The 15,160-nt window shown below is 39.3% G+C and overlaps 1 protein-coding gene across 3 annotated transcripts in view; it reads left to right on the forward strand.

Moving 5' to 3' along the window:
• The first annotated feature begins 3,529 nt into the window (after nucleotides 1-3,529).
• The window catches only part of sorcs2 (sortilin-related VPS10 domain containing receptor 2), a 671,324-nt gene continuing 659,693 nt past the window's right edge, over nucleotides 3,530-15,160 (forward strand). Inside the window, exon 1 of one of the 3 annotated variants that reach the window (XM_088073963.1) lies at nucleotides 3,530-4,013. In XM_088073963.1, the coding sequence (XP_087930089.1) occupies nucleotides 3,660-4,013 (354 nt within the window). In that variant the 5' untranslated portion in view covers nucleotides 3,530-3,659. The remainder of the gene's footprint in view (nucleotides 4,014-15,160) is intronic. The other 2 variants (XM_088073964.1, XM_088073965.1) reach the window with 2 other exon arrangements.

The raw sequence follows: 15,160 nt of genomic DNA on the forward strand, positions 1-15,160 counted from the left end.
TCCTTAAATCACTGGATAATTTTTTTTGAGACATGTTGACTTTTCAGAATGCATTTTTTATGGCCATTATTAAAAAAATTAAATCCTAAAGACGTAAAATGTGCTATTTCCTGAATCAAGATTTGGAATTTGGACATTTCTCCAGACATAAAATGAACACGCATCGGACCTGCGGGACTCTACCGCGTGAATGCGCATGTAACTCTAAGAGTTTCTGACAGCACAGGCTTCATACCGGCTGTAGTAATGGATATTTTTGCTGTAATTCATCAGTTTTCTATTCACAATTCATCATTTTTACCAGTTTACATCACATCCATATGCTGCTGGCTGTAAAGCTGTAATATGGACATCTTACCGTGTCTGTATCAGAGACCGTATATACGGTCTGCGGCCTGTATTCAAACTACCGGTTTTCAGTGAGCAGCGGAGCACTAGAGACAGTTACTTAAAGGTACTGAATGTAGTATTTTTAAAAGTTGAGCTGTGTAATAAAACTCGGGGCAATATTACAAGCAGCACCTTTTATTACCTTTTTATGGGCACGACACGTTCCGATTCTGTTAAATTGATTTCTCCGGTCGAGATTACCATATGATTCCCTGATGAGTTGTATGTATATGTGTGTGTATGTGTGTGTGTGTGTGTGTAGAGAGAGAGAGATAAATATACCATTATCTGATAATCACGTAAAGATTAAAACCGACAGCGCTGTCGTTATACCGCCGATTAGATGCTGTTGCTAATAAACTAAGCTACTACGAGAGGAATGCTCGTTGCTCGTGCACCGGCGCTGTTCGCTTCAAGCACCCTGGTCATCTGTGTGAGCGAGCCAGTGAGTCGGAGTCAGTGCTCGGGTACACTCGGCTGCGTTCGGCTGTCGTTAATCACTTCCACGCATGCTCTATGGGCCAGTAGATCCAGGTATTTTACACTTTTCTAAACCCAGAAAAAGAGTTTTCTCTGCTTCATGCGCCACTGAGCAGCTCTCATAGAAATGAATGAGGCCCCGCCCCCACGGCTGTATCCAGACTTCCTTATAATATGTACATCCATGATTTGTTAACATTGGGAAAGAGACCTCCTTAAATCACTGGATAATTTTTTTGAGACATGTTGACTTTTCAGAACGCATTTTTTTTTATAGCCATTATTAAAAACATTAAGTCCTAAAGACGTAAAATGCGCTATTTTCCGAATAAAGATTTGGAATTCGGTGTTTCTCCAGACATAAAATGAACACGCATCGGACCCGCGGGACTCTACCGTGAGAACGCGCATGTAACTCTAAGAGTTTCTGACATAGCACAGACTTCGTACCGGCCGTGGTAATGGATATTTTTGCTGTAATTCATCATTTTTTGATCACAATTCATAATTTTTACCATTTTACAACACATCCATACGCTGTTGGCTGTAAAGCCTGTAATATGGATGTCTTACCGTGTCTGTATCAGAGACAGTATATACAGTCTGCGGTCTGTATTCAAACTATCGGTTATCAGTGAGCAGCGCGGAGCACTAGAGACAGTTACTGAAAGGTATTGAACATAGTATTTTTTAAAGTTGAGCTGTATAATACAACACGGGGCAATATTACAAGGCCCCACCTTTTATTACCTTTTTATGGGCACAACACATTCCAATTCTGTTTGATTACGATATGATTCCCTGATGAGTTGAATGTGTATGTGTGTGTATGTGTGTGTGTGTGTAAAGAGAGATAGATATTATCTGATAATCATGTAAATATTAAAACCGACAGCACTGCTGTCATTATACCGCCGATTAGCTGCTGTTGCTAATGAGCTAAGCTACTACGAGAGGAATGCTTGTGCACCGGCACTGTTTGCTTCGAGCACTCTGGTCATCTGTGTGAGCGAGTCAGTGAGTCGGAGTCAGTGCTCGGATACACTTGGCCGCTTTCGGCTGTTGTTAATCACTTCTACGCATGCTCTATGGGCCAGTAGATCCGGGTATTTTACACTTTTCTAAACCCGGAAAAAGAGTTTTCTCTGCTTTATGCACCACTGAGCCGCACTGAGCAGCTCTCATAGAAATGAATGAGGCCCCGCCCCCACGGCTGTATCCAGACTTCCTTATAATACATCCATGGCTTCATGGGCCACTGAGCAGCTCTCATAGAAATGAATGAGGCTTGGCCCCCACGGCTGTATCCAGATTCATAATAGATCCATGGGTCAGACAGAAAGCTCCTTTCCTGTTTTCTTATGCATTTGTGTCTTGGAGAGCCTTTGCTTGTTGTGTCACTTTTCCTGTGTTTTTTGCAAATGTACATTTAAATAAGTTGTAATTGATTTATGTTTGGGTAAAAAAAGTGAACTACATTGTTAATTTGTGAAAGTTAAAAATCGATATTTAGTATTTGTTTCAGTTTTACAAAAAAGAGAAAAGAGAGTAGAAAAAGAAATCACATCATCTTGAACTCACTGCCGTGTTCGACTTTCTCTGAGTCCTGTTGTTAGCTATCTGTCAGTTTGTACGTACGTGAAACATACCTCAGGCACAGATTATTATTAACAGGGCAGCATTTCAATATTGCAGTTCAAACAGCTGATGGTCCGACAGCAGCACAGCGAAAGCAGAGCTTCTCCTCACACCACCATCCAGCCGCTTGTGCTGGGCTCTCATAATTATTGCCAGGGGCAGATGTAGTGGTTTGAGGGCCTGGGGCCACAGGCACATTGAATTATTTTTAACCTTTTGCTTAATATAATATGATATATCCCTAAAATATATTCAGGTTACTTAATGACAGTACAGAACTCCCTGTACATGGTCCAGCCATTTACTAGGTTTTAACTTAGTCTTGACTCCTGCAGTCAAGAGAGGTTTGCCTATTATCAGCACAACATGCTTAAACTTACCTGGAGTTTGTTTAAAATTGACTTTATATAATGCTGGACAGTTTAATACATAATAATAAATCATATGTTTATTACACTCCATGGTCAAATGAAACTGTGTCAGTGAACTATGAGGGCAAAAAACTAACCACAAAAAATGAAAAGGCAAAAAGCAAAATAATTGTTCATTAATCGTAATTGAGGTAAAAATGTTCAATTAATTGTGATATTGATTTTAGGTATAACGTTTGAACCTCTGGGAGGAAATTTTAGCAACTGGACCCCTCTGAATTTTTGTTGAATACCCCTGCTGTTAGGGGATAATTTAGATAATCTTTTTCAATGTAGATGCTGGCTTGATGACAGTCCCTTTTTGGTTGTGCCAAAGCAACAGAGAAAACTGGAAACCCATACATAGTTCCAGGCTCCATATAAAATGTTAAACCAGTCAGAGAAACTTAGGCCAATGTCTTTTGATTTGAAATACGTCATTGAGATATATTTAAAATGCGATTTCCTCATGAGGGGGCAATTAAGAAGGTTGGACTGAATTCAGTCGCAGGGTACTGCAGGTGTAGGACAGCAGATGGCACCGCTGCGCCGTGCTGTGGATCCTGCTTGGCACAGAGACACGTCCACGTTGCTCCCTCTGTCTGCTTTCGCTGGAGCTCCCCTCCCTCCCTCCTCACTCTTTCTCTCTCGGCTAACAGTATACACCTATCTATCTCTCACAAGCATCAGCAGTCTCTTCCATCAGTCTCCACGATACTGGGCGCTACCACGGCGCAAAATATGGCATCTCAGCGCCCCAAAGGACCGTTCTCCGCCGCTGACCACCTCTGCGTATTTCTGTTGATCGTCTCGGCCTCGCTTGCATTGTCGGGACCGGTGCGCTGTGACAGCGGGGCTTTAAACCGGCGCGGAGGAGAGGATCGTACATTTGACATGGGCGGCGGAGAGGGAGGCTCCCCGCCGGGCTTACCGACAGACAGTGGCGAGGAAGCAGTCAGCAGGGAGAGCTCACCCCGCTTCAGGAGAGCGCTGTCCCGGGAAAAACAAATGTCCCTGCTCAGCAGCTCGTTCGTGCTCAAAGGGGATGCGACCCACAACCAGGCGATGGTCCACTGGACAGGAGAGAACAGCAGCGTGAGTAGCCTATACCCTCGTCGCCCCGTCCTGTCACGATCCGTCGGTTTATGTACCATCCCTATCATACTCTTTGTCACCTTCCACCACCAATCGCAACAGCCATAGCACACATTACCAGGAACAAGTTATTGTTCTCACTGTCGCTGCAGACGCATGCTGCGCGGCTTTCATATGCAGCGTGTGGGTGTTTTTTTTTTTTTTTTTTAATTAAAAAACCCAAAACACATTTGGGTGGTTCAGCTGGACATGTTGTCAGGTACGAGCTTTGGTAAAAGACTTTAAAGCATTTTCATACCAAGGACCCTACCAACAAACATGAACATTGTTGCCCCAGACTTCCATTACATCACATTGTGGCCCAGGTCAGGAGAATTGTTGTCTATTTACAGTTTGTTGCACAGGAGCATTGCTACTTTCAGAGCGAAATATATTATCTATGTTATTTGTTCCTATTAGATTTGTTACTATTTTGATGATGTTCAATTGAACATCATCAAAATAGTAACAAATGTGTAAGTGAACCATTTTATAATAATAACCACTCATGCCACTGTGTATGATAACATCCACAAGTCCAAGGAAGCTATTAGCACACAGAGCCAGTTTAGAGACAAAGCACACACTAACCTGACAGCTCAGTGCTCAGTCACAGTAAGCCATGACTTAAATATTGATGGAGCTTTTCATCCATGAATTTTGCATTGTTGTGTGTGTGTGTGGCTTGAAACGCGATGTGGCTCACACAATAGTGGATGTAGTAGTTTTAATGTGCTATTCTTTTTACACTTATGCTAATACCTGTTAGTAGCACCAAAGTAGATTTCAGAGAGATGACCATCACAAAAAAATAAGCCCCAGTTCAACAAGGGATAGAGCAGTGATGTCAGCAGCATATCTGAAAAAATATAGGCTGTTCCTGGAACACTGAATTCAGCACAGAAAGGATCGGGTTAGGGATATTTCAGTGATTAGTTGGAGTGAATATTATAGTAAATATTAGAGTGATATTTTCTCAGAGCCAGGTCAAGTAAGAGCAGCTACATCATGTAAACAAGAGCAGTCTTTGTGATGGATATTGACTGACGCCTGGGGGATTTCAGTGGTGGTGTCTGGCAGGGACATCACTTGCAATCAGAGCCTTTTTGTCACTGTAACACAACACTGTTTGACTGGCAGTCACTGCAAGAAGAAAAAGAGACTAGAAAAAATGAAATTACGTAAAAGAATACGAATTGACAATGAAACAGCCAGTAGACCCATTTTGTCAGGGTTTCAAATTGGTAGGTAAATACTGAAAATGATTACATTTGCAGGTAACCTGTCAATCCATGCAAGGCAGAGAGAATTTAAAGCTTCTGGACAACTTGGATCCAAAAAGCAGCAAGAGCATGAAAAAGCTGAATTTCATTGGCCAGCAGTCTTGTGAATTTACAAAGCATGTTCATATTTATTGCACAAGAGGGGCACAGGATTGATTTGTTAAACACGGATTACTCTAACATAGGGCTGCACCTATCAGTTATTTTTCTCAATTAGTTGAACTTTTTAAAAAAAAAGTTAATTAATATAATAACTAATTTATCCATTATTCTAATGCTATTTTTCATCACTCCATTAATATAACAATTAATTTATCCCCAAATAAATATAAAAAACTTGTCTCATTAACATTCAAATAAATTCAATATTCTCTTAAAAACGGCAAATTTAGAAAAGAACAAATGCATAGTAGCTGTACTCTTGGAATAAATCTATGTTGCTGCCTGCAACCCATTGCTGCAGCATATGCTTTCCTGGGGAATCCATGCATTGCCTGGGTGCAGCCTGTACTATGTCGACTTAGAGGGGAACCATGTATGTCGCAACTTGTTTGCCATGGGCTCAGGCTCTGACAGAAGACATAATACCCTTTTTTTCTCATTGTAGATATACAGCTTACTTATGTCTGGTCACTGTCAGGCTGACAACTGTACATACACATGATAAAACATGAAATGAAAGTTATAACACAAAGACAAGATAAAAACAAGGTAAAACCACAATGATGAGATGAAACAGTACCTTAATAACTCTAAGCGTAAATTATAATTATGATAATACAAAATGTGTCTATATTATATCAAGAACCTAATGGCAGCAGTGGGTTAAAAGTGCATGGTGGCTCAAGCTATTGCATAATAAAGTGCATGTGCTTAAATTGGTGAATAGCAGCAATGGGTCAGTGTTTGAGTGTGTATGTGTTATGGAGGAGGAGTAATGGAGGTCTTTTATCTCTTCCCTGATGGCAACAGACTATGGACCGGGTGGATTGGAACTCGCCGATGTAGGTTTTTTAGATTTACAAATGTTCGTATTAGTAGTTACGATGAAGAATCACCCCAGCCCTACTCTTCAACGATAGTGTAGTAGGCAGGCGGCATAGCTCAATATATCATAATCATTGATGATTTCGCGATAAATGCACCAAAGTTGGCAGATGTGTAGATTACTGGGAACAAAACTGCTGTGGCAGTAATTTAAAAAAAGTGGTTAACAACAATTGGTTAAACTGTCCTATCCCATTGAACTGACGTGATAATGGACACAATCTAGATCCTAGTAACCCCGAAAACCAAATAAAGTTCTCACAGTTGTATTGACATTGACAAAGGCACTGGTCTTTTCACTATATCAGAATTTTATTATATTGTGCAGTGAATCAGTAAAAATTGTTTTCGGAACTGTTCTCATGTGGGCTGTCACATATAACCACCCACCTGATACATATAAGTACTGTGGCCTATATTTTGAGGATAAAGGCAAGCTGTTGGCATGCACTGTATTTGTAACACCAGTAACACCACTGAAGACCATCCAACTCAATATTTGCTTTCCAATTATTCTTTCAGGTGGGTAAATGTCACCTAAGCACTTTTACATGCTATTAGTATTGTTGTTAGTCTTTGTATATCGTGTTCAAATTAATGAGCTTTGTTAAATTGCTTGATTAAATCACAGCAATAGTTACTGCAGATTGTTGGAGAGACTACATAGGGTAATGTAGCTCCCCAAGGATTTATTTTTTTCCACTGTTGTTAATATACAGTACATCGGCTAAGGTCTGAAGGGGTAGGGCTTTTGGTACTTGTAATTGTTCTTGTTCAAATAATGGTGACTTATCAACAATTTTATGGCTTATTGTTGCTTGAAAGATTAAGCTAAATTAATACTGTCATGGTCCATGACACCTTATGGGTTGACCATTTTGATCAACATGATCACAATGGTTCATAGAATCATTCAAATACTGGTCCTTTTTAAATAACATAAATAGCATAGTGAAAGGCTATGTTAATGCACAACTGCACTGGCTACTGCTGCAGTTGATTCTAGTTATTACTATAGCATTAGTGCAGTGCCCATTCAAAACATTCCTGTTTAGAACGGACCTGTGGTTTTCTTGAGAACCACTCAGACAAAAAGCTTTACAATCAACACTGCTCTTCCCTAATTCCTGAGGCCCAAAAGGCTATAGATTTATTACAATTTTCATAAATGAAAAATATCAAAATATGTTGATTTTCTAATTTGTACAGCAAAATAACAAACAAAAGGCCTCAAAAGTCAAAAAAACCTCAACCGTATATTTATTACTGTGTGCTTCTACCTCAGAGGAAAACATTATGAAGAGACGTATTACTGGTTACCTAAATTAAATTCAGACTTTGTCTCATAAAAATAATAATATGAATTAATATGAATAATATTATTATTATTGTAACTATCCAGCATTACATTTGAAGTGAAAACTTCAACTTAAATGGTAGTGAAGTCAATTTGAGTGCATTGCGCTGATTATGCCTGAGTATATGTTTTTCATTCATTTTTTCACAATTAAAAATTGGATGCAGGACCTTTACTGTGCACTATTAGGATTTTTTACTATTAATAGTTATCAATAGTTTTACTTTCAGACAAAAAAAGTTTTGAGTACTTCTTTCACTGGCAATCCCAACATTTCCTTAATCTGATTAGAATTTACCAGCCTTACACAGCACATAGCCTACCAGCACATCCAATTATTTATTTATTTTGTAATTAAATACACAAGAAACACAGAGGATATAATGGTTTGTGTGGTAAAAATGTATTTTGATTTCAGTTTAATCTTTCCTAATGCACACATACAAACTTTCCGCAGTCATTTTAGGGAAAGGCACTCCAATTCAATAATGACTTGTGGATTCTAGTTCTCATTTAGCATTTATGACCAGTCATTTAAGTAATAAAAAATGATGTTCTCACAATGGACTTTGGCCAGTCTCATGCCAAATTTCTCCATTCACATCCATCACCTGTTTTTTATTTTTCATGGAGGCTATGAGTCTGCAAGAATCATAGCTCTCAGGCTCTGCCAGCTGTAGGAATCTAACATACCCTCAATTAATTTGGCGTGGGTATGTTTTCTAAAAGGTCAATGAGACTGAGTTCATCTAAGGGGTTAGGGTTAGGGTTACTAATAAACACAGACAAATGGTGACATTCGATTTCCCTAAGGCTGACATTTATGGGTGCCACATAGATTTATGGGTGGGAGAAGTGAATCTCTGTTTCCTCTCTTGTTTCATCATTATGCCTCTGCTCCAGGGATAGCTAAGGCCAGAGGCATTATGTTTTTGGGGTGTCTGCCCATCCACCTGTCCGTCCATCCCACTCTCATTAAAACGTGATATGTGAAGAATGTCTAAAAATTTCTTCAAATTTAGTACACCTCGGCTTGGACTCAAGGATGAAGTGACTTGATTTTGGTGGTCATAGATCAAAGGTCAAAGTCAATTTGACCTCATCTGTCTCATTCTTGTACAAGGTACAAGCTAATTTTATTGTAATTTTTCTTAAATGTAGTTTAAGAAGAAATGAAATTTAAGGTGATCCTAAATCCTGCTACATCTTTTGGCATTGAAGGAGGAGTTGAGGAGTCTCAAAGCCTAGGGAAAGAAGCTGCTAGGTCGGCTGGTGTTTCAGCAGTGGGTACTTCTGTATCTTTTTCCAGATGGCAGCAGGGTGAACTGACTGTGGCTGGGGTAGCTGCTGTCTTTCAGTATGCTTTGGGCTCTGTGCAGATACCTTACTTCATCGAGGTCACTGATGCTCTGTAGATGGAATGTGCTGTAGATGTTCTGGGCAGTTTTAATCACCTGCTGTAGAGCCTTCCTGTCCTGACGTGCACAAACCATGCCAGCTTGTGATGTTTCCAGTCAGTATATTTTCTATTGCTCCTCTGTAGAAGTTAACTATGATCTTGTTCTGGAATTAAGCCTTCCTAAGTTTCTGTAGGAAGTAGAGCCTTTTTCTGTGCTTTTTTAACCTAGATGTGGATGTGTGATGATCAAGATAGGTTCTCAGTGATAGTAATTCCAAGGAACCTATACTGTAGCTGTTCATTTGCTCCACCTCAGCTCCACTGATGTAGACAGGGGTGTGTGTCTTTTAGGGCTGCACCTAACTATTATTTATTTATCGATTAATCTATCAATTATTTTATCAATTAATCAATTAATCTATCCATTAATTTTTTACTCGATTAATATAACAACAAATATACAGAAAATAACATTTTAAAACGCTGCAGGGCATTATTCCCCAACAAAAGATAGCCCAGTCTTAACTGGTAATCTGTGTTTTACAGTCTGATATAAAGTCACTCCAATATAAAATTAATGCAAGAGCTTGTTCCATTCAAGTAAAAGGAGAGTAGTGCAATCTACATTTAGCAATCCAACAGCAAAATAAATAACACAATGTAAAATTCAAGTTACCTTTGGGAGGAGTAACAAAACAGTTACTCTTTGTTTCAGTAACAAACCTGAAATCTAACAGTCCAACAAACATCTTACATTAAAATTAATGCAATTTGAAAAACACTATAACTTTTCTCTAACAGAAATAATTATAACCAGTACATTCTTTCTGCATCAAAATAGTCCAGCTTTAACCTTAAGGCATACCGCTGCCTACTGATATGAGTACTGTATTTTCAGATTTATAAGCACATATTCCTCTCATTTATGAAGTTATACAAGCTCCTGCACAGCTGACAACCCCATCCTATTAATGTTTCAAAATAAAATGCATTGTATCAGAGACTGATGGCATTCTGTCCACAGAGACACAGACAGATAGCTTTTGTTTTGAAAGGGAAGCAAGGAAGTTGAAGTAAAACATCTTCGTATTTCCTCATCTCTGTGACAGAGAGAGACTTTAAACTGCAGTACATAGTGGTATACTGGTGGTCAACAAATGTGAGCATTACACTTAAAAAAAAAAACGGCGAGCAACCGCTTCTCTAGGTGTGCTGCAGCTGACACGCAGTTCAGATGAGCCTGACAAGCGCTGCTCGGGCAGGCACTGTGCACGATCTAACTTGATACACGAGCAAAACAAAAATAACATGATCGACGCAGCTCACATTCTCATGGTGTGGGCTGCGTCGATGCACGACATATTTCCGTAATCAATTACGTCGATTACGTCGATGCGTCACCCCAGCCCTAGTGTCTTTGACTCCGTCCTTCTAAAATAAACACTCAGGTGAACACAGTATATCAAGAGCACCTTGAGGGATCTTTTTCAAATTTGACACAAACTAGTAGACTTAATAATAAACTGATTAAAATTCCGTGGTTAACAGCCAAGGTGACTGTGACCCTAAGTCTGTCTCGTGAGCACGTATCTTAAGTAGGGCTTGAGGGCGTTTCCTCAAATTTTGCAAAAACATTCACTTGGAGTCAAGAATAATCTGATTAGAATTATGTGATCGAGGGTCAAAGATCAAGGTCACTGTTACCTCACAAAACATGTTTTTTCCCATAACTCAAGAATTCTGATGCTAATGATGACAAAATTTCACATAGATAGGATATAATGATGAAGTACAAATTATTTGATTTGACAATTCACATTTAAAGACACATAAAGAACAACAGGACATATAGATCAAGAATCAAGAATCAAGAAAACTTTATTGTCTATCACATAGTGACAGAATATCACCTTTGTTTAAAAGCTCAAAAATATAACATTCACATCCATGAGACGCACATTAAAACATACTAAAAGTTCAATAAGTTATTAAAAGCATGGGTGCAAAGCAGGTCAAAGTAGTATTTATCTTTGTCTTTTTTTAGATGCCTGTTGCAGTAGGAATAAACGAGTACTTGTAGATTCTTTTTTTGGCAAGAGGTACTCTGAAGTAGCTGCCTGAGGGGAGCAGCTGAAATGAAGAGTGAAGGGGGTGTGAGGGATCCTCAGTGATGCAGACTGCCTTCCACTCTGCTGCATGGCTGTAAAGTTCAGACGGATGGATTTGTGTGGTGCCAGTGATTTCAGCTGCATGTTTGATGATCCGAGTGAGTTTTTTCTTGTCCTCTTCAGTGAGAAAGCTATACCAGGATATGATGCTGAATGTGAGGACTGATTCAATTAGTGACTGATATACTGTATTTAGGATGTCCTGTCTGACATTAAAGCTCTTCAGCCTCCTCAGGAGGAACAATCGCTGCTGCGCTCTCTTGTAGGTGCTATCTGTGTGTTGTCAATCTTAGTACCCAGGTACCGAAAGACATTGACCTGTTCCACCACCTGCCCTTCCAGAATGAGCGACCCAGGGAGAGGGGTGTGTAGTACAGGTGCTCTATGCCCCCCACAACATAGCTCCTTGGTTTTTGAGATGTTCAACTCCAATGAGCTGTTCCTAAACCAGAGGGTCATGGTGTTCACATAATGCCTGTATGTGGACAGGGAGCTCTCGTCTGTCAGACAGGCAACCACAGCCATGTCACCTGCATACTTAATGATTGTCAACCCATTACCATTACAGCTTATTTTGTTTGTGTATATGGAGAAGAGGGTGGGTGACAAGACACACCCCTGCAGAACCCCAGTATTTAAAACGATATCACTGGATTTAAAACCATTGCTTAAAACATGTTGTGGTCTGTCTTTTAGGAAATTCCTAATCCATAAAACCAGTGTTGTGTTGACTTGTAGTTCCTGGAGGTGGTGCAGAAGTATGTTTGTGTTTACTGTATTAAAAGCAGATGAGAAATACATAAATAAAATCGTAGGAAAGTCAACTTGCTTTGCCACTGTGTCCAGAGGGGTTAGGCTGGCATCCTCAAATCCTCACTTAACCTACAGTTGGTCCAAGCTCTCACTTACCATAGTGCTGAAGTCCGCAGCGACCACCCTCTCCATGCATTTGCAGAGGATGGAGGCGAGTGCAACAGGTCTAAAATCGGCTTTTTAGGTACAGGGATTATGGCTGTCTTCTTCCAGGCCTTTGGGGTGAAGCTAGATGTCAGAAACAACTGAAAAAGCTGAGCCACCACATGGCCCAACTGGGGTTGCACATTCCTTCAGTACATGACCCTTGAGACCATCTGGTCCAGGGGCTTTCCCTGGATGTAACTTGGAAAAGATGGAAATGAACCTCTGCTCTCTCACACTGATTGGTGCAGAGGTGTAAAGATTAAATTAACGGTGTAAATATTACTACAGGTACAAGGCTCCTTTATGTGGGGATTATTGACATCTTACAATAGGTCTTATTCAGTTGTTATAGCAAAGAGTTAAAAGGATACTATTACCTAGCCTGTGCATACTCAGGGACTGTCAAGTCTTATGGAATATCTTAATTGAACATATAAGAGTGAATCTGAGTTTTTTCCAGTTTAAGTTGCATAAAATCTTTGATCAATGAAGTGTAAGTGGAAGGTTGTGCCTGTTTCCAGTTTAGTAGAATCAAGCTGTACGCTAAAAGGGTTATGAAACTTGCCACAGTCGAAGTGAGTCCTCTAAAAGTAGCTTACTGACCTCTCCCACTACCCCAAATATAGCCAACACTGGTCAGGATATAATATGTGTCCTAGCGTATCACACAGTTTTAAATGCTGAGTTACAAAAACTGGATACTTTTGGGCACAGCCAGAACACATGCCTAAAAGAGGCAGGAGATACCTCACAGGGGACAACCAGAGGATCCATATTAGAAAACTTGACTTTTGAAAGGTGAAGATGATGCAACACTTTGAATTGTATAAAGACAATACCTAGCACAAATATATGCTGAGTTCACACCTCTTTGTGCCCCATCCATTGCTCCTCTGTTAAACTAACCCTCAAGTCCTCATCCTAAGCAGATTAAGGATATATCTAACTTAAAATATAAATGGATATGGATGAAATTATGAAGGGTCCATCTGGGTGCCATCAGGTGCGCTGGGAAAAGTGTTTGTATTTGATATAATATAATAATAAATTTGTAGAAATCGAAGACAATTTGTTTGTGACAGACTGAATTTATTGTGTAGTCTTTCAATAGAAGGGAAGGTGTCATCAACACAAAAATCTTTCATTTTTACAATGCCATTATGACTCCATAATTAAAATGAGCTATCCAACAGACAGATGTCTCCTGTCTAGTTCCAAATAAAATGGGTGATTTCTCTATCAAGTTGTCTAAAAAATTGTTAATCACAATGGGAATGCATTGAAAAGGAAATAAAAATTTGGCGGGAATGTTTGTTGTGCAGCACAAACTCCCTGCCAGGTATAAATGGAGATGGGACGGGACATTTAACTTAAACCAGTCAGGGAAAGACCTAGTCGCAACCACGCCCAGGTATCTAAAGGACTTTTCAACCAATTTAAATATAAACTGAAAAAAATTATAGATCTTGGGCAGCCTTGTTGATGGGATAAATGTGAACCAATTTAAATGTTGCATGGAGTTTTTAGCTGAAAGTATAAATGAAAAGATAATGCATGAAAAAGTGTGCAAAAATTTAAATTTTCATTTCATTTTAATGTGATTTTTTGAGAGTATGAAAGGTATGAATGATGAAAGCAATAGTGTACATGCCCTAACTTAGCTGAACATGTAGAGTCTTTATAATGAAAACAGTGGGGGGATAAATCAAAAAACATGGCAGGCTAATGATAATATCACTATAAGAGCATAGGTTGTAAAGTCAAGGTTCTTTTCTTTGTCTGTGCATGCATAATGAATCCATTGCTTTTGCTGAGATGCAGAAACATTTTCAAATAAAAGTGCAACCAGACACCTTATGGTCCCAAAAGTAAATATAAAAGCTTTAATTAGGCAAATGTCGAGATTCCAGGATTTTAACCTCGATTTTAATTTTGCTTTAAGCTCCGAAAATACTGCAGCCGAGACTTAACATAATGTAAGCCAATTGCGTCTTATCATTTTCCTTTAACTGTTACATGGGCATGTTTTTCAAACTCCACAACCCCTTTTTGACTAAACTAAACTAAAATGAAATAAAAGAAAACTCAAGGACCACTCTATTTTTTCTTGACAACTACAGAAATTTACATGATGACATGATGATGAAGACCATGAGAAATCTTAATGAAAAGATTGCACCTTGAATCAAAATTATTTTTTAAAACCATTATTAGTATGTATAAACTTTGATGATAACTCACAGCCTCTGCTTGTAATGCCCACAGTTTGTTAAAAAACTGGGCAATTAGAGAAGTGCCAATTTGCCTTCTGGGCAATGCCCTTATGCCCTTGAGCAAGGCACTGAACTCCCAAACTGCTACAGGGGTGCCGTGCTATGGCTGATGTGTTCTATCCCCCTCATTTTGTGAATGTGTGTGTGTATAAAAAAAAAAAGGACATGCTAAGAAGTATATTTCAGCGTCCTATTGCCTGACTGTGTGGCTTGAGAAAGACTATTAAAGAAATTAAACATTTAAATTATATTATGTGCAGAGGCTACAGTACATGGTGCCACTTGCTACTCAGTTTATTTTTATACATTCACATGCACTCACACACTGATGGAACAGCCATCAGAAGCAATTTTGGGGTTCAGTATTTTGCCCATGGATATGTTGACATGTTGACTGGAGGAGCTGGGGATCGAAACCAACCCTTGAATTAAAGAATAACCTGCTCTACCTCCTAACCACCAAATACACTGACTACCCCAAAGATCTGACATTCAGAACATTGGCCTGAAAGCAACACACAGACTGCATCAATTACCACTGGGATTTCCTTTGACTAGAAACAGTCAGTCATTACAATAATTTTAGAGATCATTTAAAAAGTTTATACATGGGGCCTTTAA

This window comes from Plectropomus leopardus, chromosome 23 (genome assembly GCF_026936395.1).
Source record: "Plectropomus leopardus strain MGB_pleo_1.0 chromosome 23, ASM2693639v1, whole genome shotgun sequence".
Classification (NCBI taxonomy): domain Eukaryota; kingdom Metazoa; phylum Chordata; class Actinopteri; order Perciformes; family Serranidae; genus Plectropomus; species Plectropomus leopardus.